The sequence below is a fragment of the Pristiophorus japonicus genome, unplaced genomic scaffold (genome assembly GCF_044704955.1).
Source record: "Pristiophorus japonicus isolate sPriJap1 unplaced genomic scaffold, sPriJap1.hap1 HAP1_SCAFFOLD_58, whole genome shotgun sequence".
Classification (NCBI taxonomy): Eukaryota; Metazoa; Chordata; class Chondrichthyes; family Pristiophoridae; genus Pristiophorus; species Pristiophorus japonicus.
Window position 1 is genome coordinate 914186 of NW_027254488.1, and position 15680 is coordinate 929865.

The 15680-nt window shown below is 39.4% G+C and overlaps 1 protein-coding gene across 1 annotated transcript; it reads left to right on the forward strand.

The window, feature by feature from the left end:
- Nucleotides 1-6286: 6286 nt before the first annotated feature.
- LOC139254817 (probable G-protein coupled receptor 139) lies at nt 6287-8086 on the forward strand. The gene is made up of 2 exons (XM_070873834.1): nt 6287-6356; nt 7179-8086. Exons 1-2 carry the CDS (start codon nt 6287-6289, stop codon nt 8084-8086), a joined length of 978 nt encoding a protein of 325 aa, XP_070729935.1.
- The last annotated feature ends 7594 nt before the right edge of the window (nt 8087-15680 follow it).

Genomic DNA, 15680 nt, shown 5'->3' on the forward strand with positions numbered 1-15680 from the left:
TTAAATAAGGACACAAACGCTGAATACACTGCTATCGGTGTGGCCTCACGAATAAGCTGTTTATTTGAAGCAGGGCTTTTATGCATTTATACTCCATTCCCCTTGCAATAAATACTAACATTCCATTTGCCTTCCTGATTACATGCTGTACCTGCATACTCACCTGCTGTGTTTCGTGCACAAGGACACACAAGTCTCTCTTTACTGCTGCACTTTGCATTTTTTCTCCATTCAAATAGTAATTTGCGGCTTGTTTTCTGCCATCCGCCAAAACATTGCCCGTTCGCTTACCCTGTCTATATCAATTTGCAGCTTGTTTGTGTTCTCATCACAACTTGCTTTCCCACCCATATTGTAGCATAAGTGAACTTGATTACATTACAAATGATCCCTTCAACCAAGACACGAATATATATTTTAAATCGTTGAGAACCCAGCACCGATACATGTGACACGCCACTGTTTGCCAACTGTAAAATAACCCTTTCATCCAGACTCTGTTTTGTAGGTTATTTAACCAAATCTCTATCCTCACTAATATATTAACCCAAGCCCGTGATCTCTTATATTGTGCAGTCACCATTTATGTGGCACCTTATTGAATGCTTTGTAAAATCCTAAATGCACCACAGTGGCTGGTTCCATTTTGTCCCCCCTGCTCGTTACCTCCTTAAAGAACTCCAGGAAACTTGTGAAATATGATTTCCATTCCAGAAAACCATGCTGAATCTGTTTGACTGCATTATGATTTCCAAAATGATCTGGCTCTACTTCATTATGAATGGACTCCAGCATTCTCCGACCGACAGATGTTAGGCTAACTAGTCTACAGTCTCCTGATTTCTGTCTCCTTCGTTCCTTAATAGGCGTGTTATATTTGCATATTTCTAGTCAGCTGGGACCTGTGCAGAATCCAGGAAATTTAGGTAGATTACAACCAATCTGGAGAATATTTTAAGTCCATGATTTATTAGGTAGTTGTTAAACTGTAGTGTCACTGGAAATGATTGGAGGAGTGAATTTAACTGTGACTGCAATAATTGTATATTGTAGGTAACAGAGCGTGGAACAAACTATTACCGATCTAGTATGAGGTGGTTTTGGTGGTGCCTCCTGTGCCATTACTATCACAACTACCATGCATTAATAGTCGAGGGACCAGTACATTAATGGCCGCAATTTCTGCTTCACACCACATTTACTCACAGCCATCAACAATACTTTTCACTCAATATCAAAACCGATCCTCAAGTGAATCCGACAGTAAATGAGAGGCACAATTACGTGGTAAAAATGGGTGCGACATTCCCCTCTTGTCTGAAGGCTTCATGCAGCTCGTGATGTGTGTGAACCCCTCCCTAAAGCATTTATTTTCTTTTGGATGAGGGAAGTCGAGAATCGATGTTGAAATTGGCAGAATTATGGACGAATCACGCTGGTGGTATATTGTGCTGAGTATATTACCAGATCCTTAAGTTCGTCTTATTCCAAACATTTTGGTAGTTCTCAAAAAATATAAAGATAGTGTATTTGATATACGTACCACGAGTTGCAAGCATTTGATGCATAAGCCAATTGTGCACTCATACCTATGATTAACGAGCAGCAAGAAAAAAAATTATTGTGCACACGGAAAGTGCTCACTTTCAACATCGATTCTCGACTTCCCTTATCCAAAAGAAAATAAATGCTTTAGGGAGAGGTTCAGTCACATCACGAGCTCCCTGAAGCCTTCAGACAATAGGGGAATGTCGCATCCATTTGTGCCACATAATTGTGCTTTTCATTTACTGTCGGATTGACTTGACCATAGGTTTTGATATTGAGTGAATAGTGTAGTTGATGGCTGTGAGCACACACAACGTAGTGTCGACCCCAGGCTGGGTAAGATCAGAAAAGATAGAAGAAAGAGAGAATACATCATGTGGTGCTGAATTGGAACAGTGCATTGAATTTGAGTAAGGAGTCGAAGATTGCTCATATCTCTCAAACGAATATACCATCAGAAAGGGGAAGATTAGTCAAGTGCCTATTGTGAGACGTCAACAATGATATATATTTATCTAAGTAGAGAATCTGCAAGAAATCATGATTCAATAAAAATTGCGACTAATAAATTAAGTAATAACTTAACATTAGAAGCAAGGTTTTTAATTTGTTTTACTCGTTCCTGGGTTTTGGGCATCGCTGGAACGGCCAGCATTAATTGTCCTTCCTCAATAGCCCTTGAGAAGATTGTGCTGAACCGCCTTCTTGAACCGCTGCAGTCCGTATGGTGAACGTACTTCCACACTGCTGTTAGGGAGGATGTTCCAGGATATTAACCCAGCGACGATGAAGGAAAGGCCAATGTACTTCCAAGTCACTGTGATGTGTTACCATGTGTCTGCGACCTTTGTCCTTCTCGTTGGAAGAGATCGCGGATCTAGGAGGTGCTGTCAAAGAGCTTTGTTGAGTTGCTGCAGTGGATCTTTTAAATGGAGCACTGGAGTGAACACACTGCAAACATGGTACATCGGTCTTGGACGTAGTGAATGTTTTAGGTGGTGGATGGGATGCCAATGCAGTGGGCAGATTTGTTCTGGATGATGCAGACCTTCTTGCGTGTTTTGAACCTGCACTTATCCAGGCAAGTGGAAAATATTACATCACTCTCCTTACATTTACTTTGTAGATGGTGCAAATTCAGGAGGTGAGATACTCTCCTTGAAATACCCAGCCTCTGACCTGCTCTTGTTGGCACAATGCTTATGTGGCTGTTCCTGTTATGTTTCTGGTGAATGGTGATCCAGAGGATGTTGATGTTGGGCTATATGGCGATGGTAATGACGTTACAAGTCAATGGTCGATGGTCAGACTCTAGCATGTTGGGGATAGTCATTGTTTGGCAATTGTGTGGTGCGAATATTACTTGCCACTTATCAGCCCAAGAATGAATGTTGTCCAAGTCGTGGTGCATGAGGGCATGCAATGCTCCATTATCTGAGGATTTACGAATGGAACTGCACACTGTGGAGTCATCAGCGAACATCGCCGCTACTGACCTTATGATGAATAAAAGGTCATTGATGAAGCATCTGATGATGGTGCGGCTTCGAACAATAGCATGAGGAACTACTGATGTGATGTCCTGCGGCTGTGATGATTGATATCCATCCACCAGAAAATCTTTTTTTTTGCTAGTTATGAGTCCAGCAGTGAAGATTTTTCGCCCTGCTTCCCATTGACTTCAGTGTTATTCGGGCTCATTGGTGCCAAACTCCGTCAAATACTGATTGATTTCAAGTGTGCCTGTTCAGCAGACAGAGTGAGATATGTTCGATAGGATTAGTGCAATCAAGCAGACACAACATTTATTCATGAAGGGGAAATCATGTTTACCTAATTTACTGTAATTCTTTGAGGATATAACGAGCATCATGGATCGAGGTGTACCGATGGAAGTGTTGTATTTAGATTTCCAAAAGGCATTCGATAAGGTGCCACACAAAAGGTTAATGCAGAAGATAAAGATACGCGGAGTCAGAGGAAATATATTAGCATGGATAGAGAATTGGCAGGCTAATAGAAAGCAGAAAGTGGGGATAAATGGGTCGTTTTCGGTTTGGAAATCGGTGGTTAGTAGTACGCCACAGGGATCGGTGCTGGGTGCACAACTGTTTACAATATAAATAAATGACCTGGAAGAGGGGACAGAGTGCAGTGTAACACATTTTTCAGATGACACTAAGATTAGTGGGAAAACGGGTTGTGTAGAGGACACAGAGAGGCCGCAAAGAGATTTAGATAGGTTAAGCGAATGGGCTAAGGTTTGGCAGATGGAATACAATATCGGAAAATGTGAGGTCATCAACCTTGGAAAAAAAGAACAGTAAAAGGGAATATTATTTGAATGGGGGAAATTACAACATGCTGCGGTGCTGAGGGATCTGGCGGTCCTTGTGCATAAATCCCAAAAAGTTAGTTTGCAGGTGCAGCAGGTAATCAGGAAGGCGAATAGAATGTTGGCCTTCATTTCGAGAGGGATGGAGTACAAATGCAGGGAGGTCCTTCTGCAACTAGATAGGGTTCTGGTGAGGCCGCACCTGGAGTACTGCGTGCAGTGTTGGTCACCTTACTTAAGGAAGGATATAATAGCTTTGGAGGGGGTACATGGACGATTCACTAGGCTGACTCCGGAGATGAAGGGGTTACCCTATGATGATAGATTGAGTAGACTGGGTCTTTTATCGTTGGCGTTCAGAAGGATGAGGGGTGATCTTCGAGAAACATTTAAAATAATGAAAGGGATAGACAAGATAAAGGCAGAGAGCTTGTTTCCACTGGTTCGGAGACTAGAACTAGGGGGCACAGCCTCAAAATACGGGGGAGCCAATTTAAAACCGAGTTGAGAAGGAATTCCTCCTCCCAGAGGGTTGTGAATCTCTCGAATTCTCTGGCCAAGGAAGCAGTTGAGACTAGCTCATTGAATGTATTCAAATCACAGATAGATAGATGTTTAACCAATAAGGAATTAAGGGTTTCCGGGAGCGGGCGGGTAACTGGAGCTGATTCCAAGGCCAGATCAGCCATGATCTTGTTGAGTGGCGGAGCAGGCTCGTAAGGCTAGATGGCCTACTCCTGTTCCTAATTGTTATGTTATGTTCTTATGTTCTTATGATACGATATCAGGAGAAAAAAATTAGGCGTTCAAGCATAACTAAGCTGATAAAGAATGCAGCAAGGAACACAGGATTAACAACTGTATGGGAAAGGACAATAAGCCATTTAGAACAGAGTTATGGTGGGAAATAATCTAATTAGGATGGTTCTCACTCCGCTGATCTTGGACAATTGAAGAGGTAAAAATTATTGATGCAAAAGATGCAGCGGCTCAACAAAATAATTTATATAAAGAGGCAGCCGGGAAAGAGAAGGAAGCAAGCGGAGGTCAGTGCTTCCTCAGCGGCGGAGCACATCCAGGCTTCGCCGAAACACATCTGACAGCTCGGGATTCATATAAAGACCATCGTTCTGTCCCAATGTCCATCTGTTCCGGATTCGTAAATCTTTTTTGCTTTCACGGGTTGTATGATTAGTGTATCTATCTTAATCACGTGTTGTATCTGATTATGCTTTAAACTGCCGTTTTTAATTTGAAGCCTGAGAATTCCTGGGACCGTCTGTGTAATCTTTTGTGAACTGTGATACAAATCTCACATTTTAATGAAATGTATTCTACATGGTGACCTTTATTTCAAAATGCTTGGATTATAAGTGTAAGATCGATCATTGTTATTGCATTGGCCCTTGGGGAGACCACACCTCGACTGGAGTGTTCTGTCCAATTTTGATATCATTACCTAAATAAGGATATACTTGCCTTTATAGGAGTGCAAAGAAAATTCACTGGGCTGTTTCCTGGGCTGGATGATCGTACTTTGGGACAGACAGAATACACTAGGCCTATATTGCCTCTTGTTTAGAAATTGACAGTTGATCTCATTAAAACTTATATAATTCTTCAGGGTTTGGCAGGGGAGCTGCAAGTAAGATGTTTCACTGGCTGGCGAATCGAGACTTAGTTTTCGCAGTCTCAGAATAAGGCGGTGAGCAATTACGACTGAGATGGGAATAATTATCTTCACTCAGAGCCTGTTAAATTATTGGAATTCTCTACGTCAGGGAGCTGTAGATGTTCAGCAGTTGAGTAGATTCAAGGCTAAGATCTATATCTTTTTGGATATTAAGGGATTCCTGGCATTAGCAGATCATCTGGGAAATTGCAGTTGATTTAGATCAGCCATGATCTTACTGAACAGCAGAGCAAGCTCGAAGTGGCAAATTGCCGATTCCTGCTGATGTTCTTATATTCTTATATATAGGGGGCCACGGCTTAGCTAATTGACATGGCAAAAGTAAAAGGGCCGATTTTGCCTACAGAAGCCCCCATTATTAGATCTCCTAATTAAGCATCAATCTGGGATTGAAACGAGTACTCCCTACTTGGTTGGTCTCAGATTCGCCATGGCCAGTCAAGAGTAATGGTTTATCTATCATTAAGGAAATGCTAGCATCAGTACAATTCATATTGTGAGTATGATTATACAACTCTGTCAATGTTCCATGTTATCACAGCAATAAATATCCTTGAAAGTCGCTGCCTTAATTTGATTGCTCAGCCTACTGCAACAAATTATGGTGCAACCTAATTGTCTCACTGGAATTAACATGGCATATAAATATGGGCTCATTTCAAGTGTCCCACAACACGTGTTGGTTTAACATCTCAGCATTTCACGCTAAAATGCATGCCCCAGTAACTGGTCCTGTCTTTGCCATTTACTATCCGATTTTTGCAGCTATCGCTGTTCCTGGTAAGGTATGCTTTGCTGACGTCCTTGGATGAGGTTTTGGTGTTAGTGAGAAGTAATTACAGTAAAGATGTCAGTATTCAATCCTCGTTTAAAATATAATTGTTCTTTGTAAATTATTAAAGTAATGAAGTTAATTTAAGTTTATCTTTAAGGTCTCACTGTCCCTGGTAATATATTACAGTGAGGTATTCAGTATACATATTTGTTTGGAGGTATCGCTGATCCTGGTAGGGTATTGCAGTGAGGGATCCATAGTAAAAACTTTGTGTAAGGTATCACTGTTCCAGGTAAGGTGTTACAGTGAGGGATCTATTGTACAGTTTTGGTTTAAGGTATGGCTGTTTCTGGTAATGTATTACAGTTAGGATTGCATTGTTTAAGTAGTTGTTTAAGGTTTTGAAATAAGGTGTTGCAGTGAGTTATTGATTGCACACATCTTTGTTAAAAGGATAATTGTACCTGGTAAGACATTATTGTCACATATTCATTGTACAAGCTTTTGTTTAAAGTACTGCTATTCCTGGTAAGCTATTACAGCTATCTATTCATTGTGAATGCCTTTCTAAAAAGTATAATTGTTCCTGATACGGTATTACAGTGATGTATTCAAGGTGCAGCCTTTGTTTAAGGTTTCACTGTTCCAGGTAAGGTATTACAGTGAGGGATTCAGTCTGCAGACTGTGTTTAAAGTATCGCTGTTCTGATAAGCTATGAGAACGAGGGATTAATTGTACATTCTGCGTTTAATGTAAGGGCTTCATTGTACCTGTAAATTATTGAACCGTATTTACCTGCACATCTCCCGTTTTCTCTTCCTTGCAGCTAATTTGGTGGCGATTGTGATCCTGTTCCGAGGAAGGTGCGGTCTCTCCAGATGTATCACTCAGTACCTGTTGTCCATGGCTGTGACGGATCTTTTGGTGGTTGTCACTGCAGTGATATTCAATCGGATCCGTGGTATTTATTTCCCAGTTACTTTTCTGACCACGACTCCAGGCTGCAGTACGAGCGCCATCTTGACTTATGCTGCCAGAGACAGTTCCGTCTGGTTAACAGTCGCTTTCACCTTTGATCGATGTGTAGCCATTTGTTGCCGAAAGCTTAAAACAAAATATTGCACAGAGAAAACGGCAGTCTTGATTATCGGAACGGTTTGTATGCTGAGCTGTGCGAAGAATGTACCCTGTTACTTTATATATGAACCATTGTTCATGATAAACAACGTACCGTGGTATTGCAGCATGAAACCAATCTTTTATACTTCAGTTGGTTGGGCAGCATTTGACTGGCTGGACCGTATTCTGACCCCATGTGTACCTTTCGTTCTGATTTTGCTGCTAAATGCTCTGACCATTCGACACATTCTCGCGGCCAGTAAAGCCCGCAGGAGACTCCGGGCCCACAGAAATGGAGAGTTTCACAGCGACCCAGAGATGGAGAGCCGGAAAAAGTCCATCGTTTTACTGCTGTCGATATCGGGCAGTTTCATTCTGTTTTGGATGACGTATGTTATCAATTTGTTGTATGTACGATTTACAAAGGGTAATTATTTTGCAGGTTCCGATTTCAATGATCCGAGGTTCATTCTGCAGGAAAGCGGATATATGCTTCAGCTTTTAAGCTGTTGCACCAACACGTGTATTTATGCAGGAACCCAAAGTAAATTCAGAGAGGAGTTAAAGAATGCAGTGAAATATCCATTAGCACTAATTACGAAATTCATTAAATAATTGAAATTATAAAAGTCAATGTTAATCCATTATGTATTCCATTCCACTTCGTTATTTGTAACACATTACAGTTATTAAAGGCATTCCATCCCCTGTATTTACATTTTCGACACCACACGCTGCTCCTCCCAGATTCTGTTTGCATTCCATCCCAATTATGTTCTTTCTCTATTAAATAAATAGCCACTGGCAACTTTTGGGCTTAATTTCTGGTTGACGGCGAAGCAAATTCATTCGCCGCTAGCAAAGATGAAAGGTTTCTACGCCGATCTCGCGATAGCTTTGGCGTGACTTTAGCATTTCCTGACATGCAGCTGAAATCTTCGCAGGTTTGATGTGATTTCTGCAAGCTGCCTAAGCAGCCAATAAAATACAGAATTCTCAGACTGAGGAGCAGGAATTGTGGTTGATTGTAACTAGTTAATAAGAACATAACAAAGATAGGGTCTCTAATAAGGAGAAAAATATTACTGTGACTTAAACGTGAATGAACCATTTGAAAAAAATTCTTCAATATTTAAATTTGTATTAATATGGATACCTTTGTCATAACACCGATTAAAAAATAGATTTCAGGCCATAAATTTTGTTTATCAGTCAATACGCTCTTACAACCAAATTTGAACCTAATAAAATGGAGTCTAACATTTAATGGGTTATTTTACAGCGGTTGGGCTGCAGAAGGGACAAAGTTTACACCGATTCTCCAGATTTCCATTATTGCACTTATTGCCAGCTAAGTACAGTTTGAGAGCAGCGCAGTCAGTGTCAGAGCAATCAATGCCTGAACACAACTTCTGCATTTCACCGTTAGCATCGACATTTACATCATCATAAATTTGCAGTCATTTCAAAGGGGGAATAGCAGCGTACGCTGTCCATTCCATATTATTCCAGCTCTAAGGATTATGGAATTTTATCTTTGAAATCATAGAATGCGAACAGCATTACGCCACTTAAGAAAGAATGATGGGGAAAACGAGGTAACTGCAGAAATGTCACTTCAATTTTATTTGTGGGAATCATTGGAATTAGTCATCAATGACAGACTGACTGAACATTTGACAAATTTTGAACTGAGCAAGATAGTCAGCATCCAATTATGAATAGTAGGTTAAGTTTGATTAATATAGATGACTGTTTAAAAGGTCACTGCCATGGTCAAAGCGAACAGTCTATGGATGTTATATATCTGGATTGCAGAAGGCATATCATGTGTTCCATACAAGATAAGAGCGCAGTGAATTGGAGGAAACCTTGTGACATTGGTTGATAATTAGTTACAAGGCAGGAGAATGTACTCATTTTTTTGAGATGTGTTAAGCGGTGGTCTCATTTTTGCATTATATATCAATGACTTAGATGAAAAAGAATTATATCCAATATTGAAAATGACATTTCGTTATTATGCACAGTAATGTGTGCACACTGAAGCAGACAATTCCAAATGGTGACAGAGATATTAAACAGGTGGAAAAACCTATGGCCGATGGAGTTCAATGTGGGTAAGTGTGACGTCATTCGGTTTAGAGCCAAAAAAGAATATGCCCTTAAATGCGAGGGATTTTACATCGTGGATAAGCAAAATGATAGGCTCTCCAATTAGATACATCATGTTAAGCTAGAGCACCTGTAAATATAATTCAAAAGGCTAACTGAATATTGACCTTCATCGCAAGCGGGGCTGAAATACGATGACGAGGAGGCGATGATTCAGTTTTTAGAGACTTGATCAAATCCCACCTGGAATACTGCTTTCTTTTCTGGGCACAAAACAGCCCCCACAAGTAGATATTCGCCTTTCAGGATGTGCGTTGCAGAGTCCACAGAACGATAACGGTGCTTGAAAGGTTACATTTGAAGGTTGCAAGGTATGGCTTTTATTGTATTGATTTTGGAAGGTTGGGGGTTGATCTAGCACAGTGCATAAAAGGATAAAATCCTTGGAGCGAGTAGGTGCATAGCTGCCGACCCTCTGGTGTGGGATCGACTAAAAAAATGCGATCTAGGCTCTTTGGGATAGAGATCAGGAAGCACTTCTTCATCAAAACACATAGAATCCTGACCTTTAAATCAAAAGGCTGAAAAGTTCCGACAAATGCTGATAGATTTTTGATAGTTAATTTTATCAAGGTATGTGGATCTTTTCGGATAAATAAAGTGAATTTTTGATAAACACAATTTTATATATCTCAGTTTCCCACTACCCTTTGTGTGAAAAATGATGCTTCCTTATTTCACCCCTAAATGACCAGCTCTAAATTGAATCATGGTGCATCACGGTGTGTTTCACAGGTTGATATATGGACTCCTTTTGATTCAGAAGATATGAAGTCAGAAGTTCAGATGGAGTTGAAATGAAGTGTCATGATGCTGAAGCATCCGGTTCTGTGTGACACCATTCCCAGAGAGGATGAATCAGTGACGAGGGTGCAGCATTTGTGACGTGGCATAAGTTGATAATTGCCAAATTAGGGGAGACGAGCTTATCGTTGCTTTCTGAACTGAATATTGTGACAAATAATCACCTGCCGAGATGCAATGAAATAGTGGAGAATGCTCGTGGAGAATTTGGAACTAAGTTCATGTAATTCCTGTACAAATTAAATAATGTCTGCGAGATATGTTATAGAAAGGCAACAGGTAAATGAGGAGAAGGAGGGACCAAGTAAGCATTCTTGGAGGAGGCTGGAGCTGAATGTTCTTGACGTCAATGGAAGCCATTGTTCAGATCGCCTCAACAATTATTTTTTTTAATTTAGAAGTGTGGACCAAGCCAGGGCCCTTTCAGGTAGTTTGATAAAGCGGGACTCGCGTTGGATAGTGCTGGCATGTTCAACTGTACTGAAGTTTGCGAGAGACCGAGCACATAAATCGATAATGCATTTCGGCCACACACCCAGACAATGTTTTTCATAAAGTGCTGATGCTGGAGTTTCAAAAATCTGAATGGATGAGTCGAACTAATGATTTGTGGGAGAGATGGTGCATGGGAAATGATTACACATGCAAGACCATTGGAGACAGAAGTATTTGGTGGACTGTTACTTAAATGAATAAGGGGATCGATGCCGGGAGTATAGTACAAGGTGACTACAAATGTTTTGAAGGGGATGTGGACGATGCCTGCAGAGAGAGAGTCAATTACATCATCTCCAAACAATACGTTCAGGCAGAGAAATTACTTTATTTCATTATTTATCAACAAACGCGTGTTATAATATATTCCTTTCACATCCTCGAATAGATTTAATTTATTTCAGTCGAATACATTTTTCTATCGTTGGATTTGTTTCCTTTCTTTACTTCAATCGCCTAATTTCTTTGACTTCGCTAAACTAATTTCTTTGAGATAATGCGATATTCTGCATTCAATCATTAAATTCTTGCATGTGTACCGCTGGGTCAGGCTGCACAGAAATTGCCCTAAAGTCAATGACGCAACTGGCAGCATAAATTAATCTGCAGAGTGCACTTTACACTAATAAAGGAGGAGGGTCCTCCTGCAATTATTAGTGACATAAAGTGAATAAAAATGCAGATGAGAGAAAATATCTGAGCAAAAATATCGATTTAAAAATCAGGGAACTACAGAGAAAATAGAAAACATTAATGAAAGTAATAATTTAGTATCTCGTAAAAATAAGGAAGGAGTACAGAAAATATGAGCATTTCACATTTCATATATGGCAATGTGCAGAATGGCAGCAGCAATTTATGTGAATTGTAGGAAGTAATTATAAGTTAGAAATCAAATTTAATAGGCATAACAGATATATGGTGCAGCCAGCATTCGATTGTCAATTGCATATTGCAGAATACCATTAATTAAGAATAATAGGTGTTGGGTCATATTTGTTCATGAGAAGTAACAATCGCTGTTGCAACAATGGCAAATAACTAAAAAGAGATAGAAACTTTATCCATTTGGATTGAGATAAATAATAGGAAAGTTCTTGGTGACATTCTCGGGGTTATACTGCAAACGTTCAATTTTGCGACAGTAAGTGAACAATGAAATACATAGGTAAATAGATGAAATTATTAAATTATTACGATTCTCGTAATTATGAAATTACAAACGAGGTTAATCATGGGGCATTCAGCTGCTTCACAAGCACAGTCAGGGAGAGCTAATGCAAGTGCAGAAGGTGGCAGCGTTTCTCCACTCTGTGCAATCCTCGTTTCAGACCCAACAGGTAAATAGCACAAAAAGCGAGGAAACTCGCCTATACCTAGTAATCGGAATTAATCTGCATAGATAAGAAAGCTAAGTGCAGGAGAACAATTAGAGAATAGTGATCATAAGAACATAAGAAATAGGACCAGGTTTAGGCCATTTGTCCATTCGAGCCTGATCCACCAATCACTAAGGTTACAGCTGATATTAAACGTCATCTGCACCTTCCTGCACGATCTACATATCCCTTAATTAATTTCAAAACATTTTCGGTCCCTCTCTTGACAGAATGCAACCACTGAGCATCCACGGCCGTCTCGGGCAGAGACTTTCAAAAATTCACAAACATGAATAAAAAAAATTCTCAACTCAATCCTAAATGGCCGAACCCTTATTTTGAGATGACAACACTTTGTACTAGCTTCCCCATCTAGGGGAACCATCCTCACAGCCATTAAGAATTATATATATTCCAATGTGATCAGCACTCATTATACTGAACTCGAGGGAATATATGCCTAGAATAAGGAATCTCTCCTCATAGTCCATTCCCTGCCAACAAGAATCAGTCAAGTGAACCATAGCTATACTCCCTCTCAGGAAAGTATATCCATACTTATGTCATGAGAACACATATGAACATAATACTCGAGGTGTGGTTTCACCAAATCCCTTTGCAGCTGTTGTAAGAATGATTTACTCTTACGCTCCAAGCCCTTTGTAACAAAGCCTAACATGTAATGTGCTTTTCTGCATTTGCTAGCTGTACCTGCATGGTAATTTTCAGTGTACAAAGACAGCTAAGTTTCTCTGAATAACAACATTTCCCAACATCTAATCCGGTAAAAAATATTCTGTTCTCTATTCATCCTACCAAAGTAGATAACGTCACATTTGTGCACATTATATTCTACATTCCATTTGGTTTTCCACACATGTAACCTGTCTATATCTCTTCGCAGCCTCTTTGGATTCACCTGAGAGCTATTTTCCGAACTAACTTTGTTTCGGCAGAAAACTTGGATCCCTTGCTCTCGGTACTTTTATCTATGTCATTAGCACTAATTGTAAATAGTTGAGAACCACAAGGTACAGCCGCCGCCGAGAAAAACAACACATTAATCCCTGTTGTCCATCTTCTGCCCATTAACCTCTCCTCAATCCACGGTAATATATTGTCCCATTTCATCAAGCGTAAACCTGTCTAATAATTTTATGAGGCACCTTGTCGAATCTTTTTGAAAGTACAAGTAACAGCACATCCACTGATTCGCACTTTGCTGCCCTAATAGGTAGAATCTAAAAAAAAACAGATTTGTCAAACACGATTTCCTTATAATAAATCCGTGTGACACTGCCCAGTTAGATTATGATTTTCTAAGTGCCAAATTACCACGTCGCTCAAAAGAGCTTCTAGTATTTTTCCTGCAACTGGTGTCAGGTTAACTTGTCTGTAATTTTTCGTTTTCTGTCTCCCTCCTTTCATGAATAGCGGGGTTACATTCGCTATTTGCTAATCCGTTGGTAACATTCTAGAGCCGAGGAAATTATGGTAAATTGCAAGCAATGCATGCATAGAATGCAGCTCATCAGTTCGAGGAAATTTTTAGGCTCTTAGTTCCAGTATTCTCGACATTATTATTTTTTAACTAACATTACTTCATTTCACTTCCTCATTCACACTTGATGCTTTGTTCCACACTTTTTCTGGAATTAATTTGTATCTTCTAACACGAAGACATGTATGGAATATTTGTTTAATGTCAATGTTATTTCCTTATTCCCCATTATAATTTCTGCTATGTCTGACAGTAATGGCACCACTTTTCCTTTCGCTAATCTCTTTCTTTTTACATACTGTTGAATATGTTACACTATTTTTTAATGGCATTTGCTAGTTTACTCTCATCATCTGCTTCTCACTTTAACCATTGCTTGGTCATCCTTTGCTGAATTTTAAATTATCAGGCTTATCACACTTTTTGCCAAGCATTATATGCCTCGTCGTTAAATATAAAAATATCTTTAAATTCTCTTGTTACCTACGGTTGGAGCAATGTGTCCTTGAGATTATCAGTCCTTAAGATGATGGATAATTGGTGTAATTATATTTTTTCTTGTTTCAATATATGCCATTTCTTTTCTACTGCCTTTTATTTTAATGTAGCTTCTCCCTTTACCTTAACAAGTTCGTACCTCATAACTACATAGCTTGTTTTGTTCAAAACTATGAACGTAGTTTCGGATTTAATTAAATCACACTTAAAATCAACGTGTTTATGTCATGCACTGGTCACACGTAGCCAAAGGCTTCTTTACTGCAAGATTATTACTTAATCCTGTCTCATTATACTTTACAAGATCGAAAATTACCTCCTTCCTATTTGGTTCCCAGAAATAGTGATTTAGAAAGCTATCTTTTCGGCATTCAATGAACTCGTCCTCTTTATTTTACTGCAAATTTGGTTTAATATTCTCTATGAACATTACAGTCCTCCATAATTACTGTATCCCTTCTAATAAACACTTATAATTTCATGATTTTAGACTGGGCCCAACAATACAACTGCTGTTAGGTGGGCCTAGAATCTACGCCCACCAGCGTCGCCTGCACGGTCTTCTTTCTTTGTTTCACCCAAAGTCATACTGCATTCTAATTTACCGAAATAGGATCATTTTTCTTAACTGCATATTTCCCAAATTTAATTATCAGGGATAAACACATCTCTTTCCATTTTGCCTATTCTTTCTAAAAGTATGTTAGCGTGGAAAATATAGTTCCCGGCCTTAGTTAATAGGCAACAAGGTCTACAAAACGAGTATTAATTAATAGAAATGTATTTCTACATATGCGATAAATTCATCTATTGATTTGAAAATTGTAATACATGCATTTAGATATTGTGCCATTAGTTTTAACTTTTTTCTAAATCTCCCAGATGTCAACTTCAAACTAATGCCGCAATTACATTTGTTTAGCTCGCTGCCATTCATGTCCCACACTGTTTATTTGTAATGTTATGTGGTCATTTATCATATGAGCGTCACACTCTTACCAGAAGATCATTTTTCAAAAGTGTTTCACAGACTGGCCCAGAGTGTCGTTGATCAAATGTGTGTCACATCATTGGCCAGAGGATCATTGTTCAAATGTGCATCACAGTCTGGCGCAAGTACAATTGATCAAATGTATATCACAGTCTGGCCCAGATACCATTGGTCAAATTGGTTTCACAGTATGGAATGGAGACAATTGTTCAAAGGAGTATCACAGTCGGGATGGGAGACAATTGACAAAATGTGTATCACAGTCAGGCCCGGAGACAATTGATCAAATGTGTATCACACTCTGACCCAGAGACCATTGATCCAATGTGTATCATAAACTGGCAAAGAGAATTTTGATCAATTGTA

Bases quoted from the DNA above. Each gene is read 5' to 3' on its own strand.
- LOC139254817 (XM_070873834.1), top strand. From the start codon at position 6,287: ATGCATGCCCCAGTAACTGGTCCTGTCTTTGCCATTTACTATCCGATT. The intron at 6,357-7,178 runs GTAAGGTATGCT...TCTTCCTTGCAG, and splicing joins TGCAGCTATCGCTGTTCCTG to CTAATTTGGTGGCGATTGTG.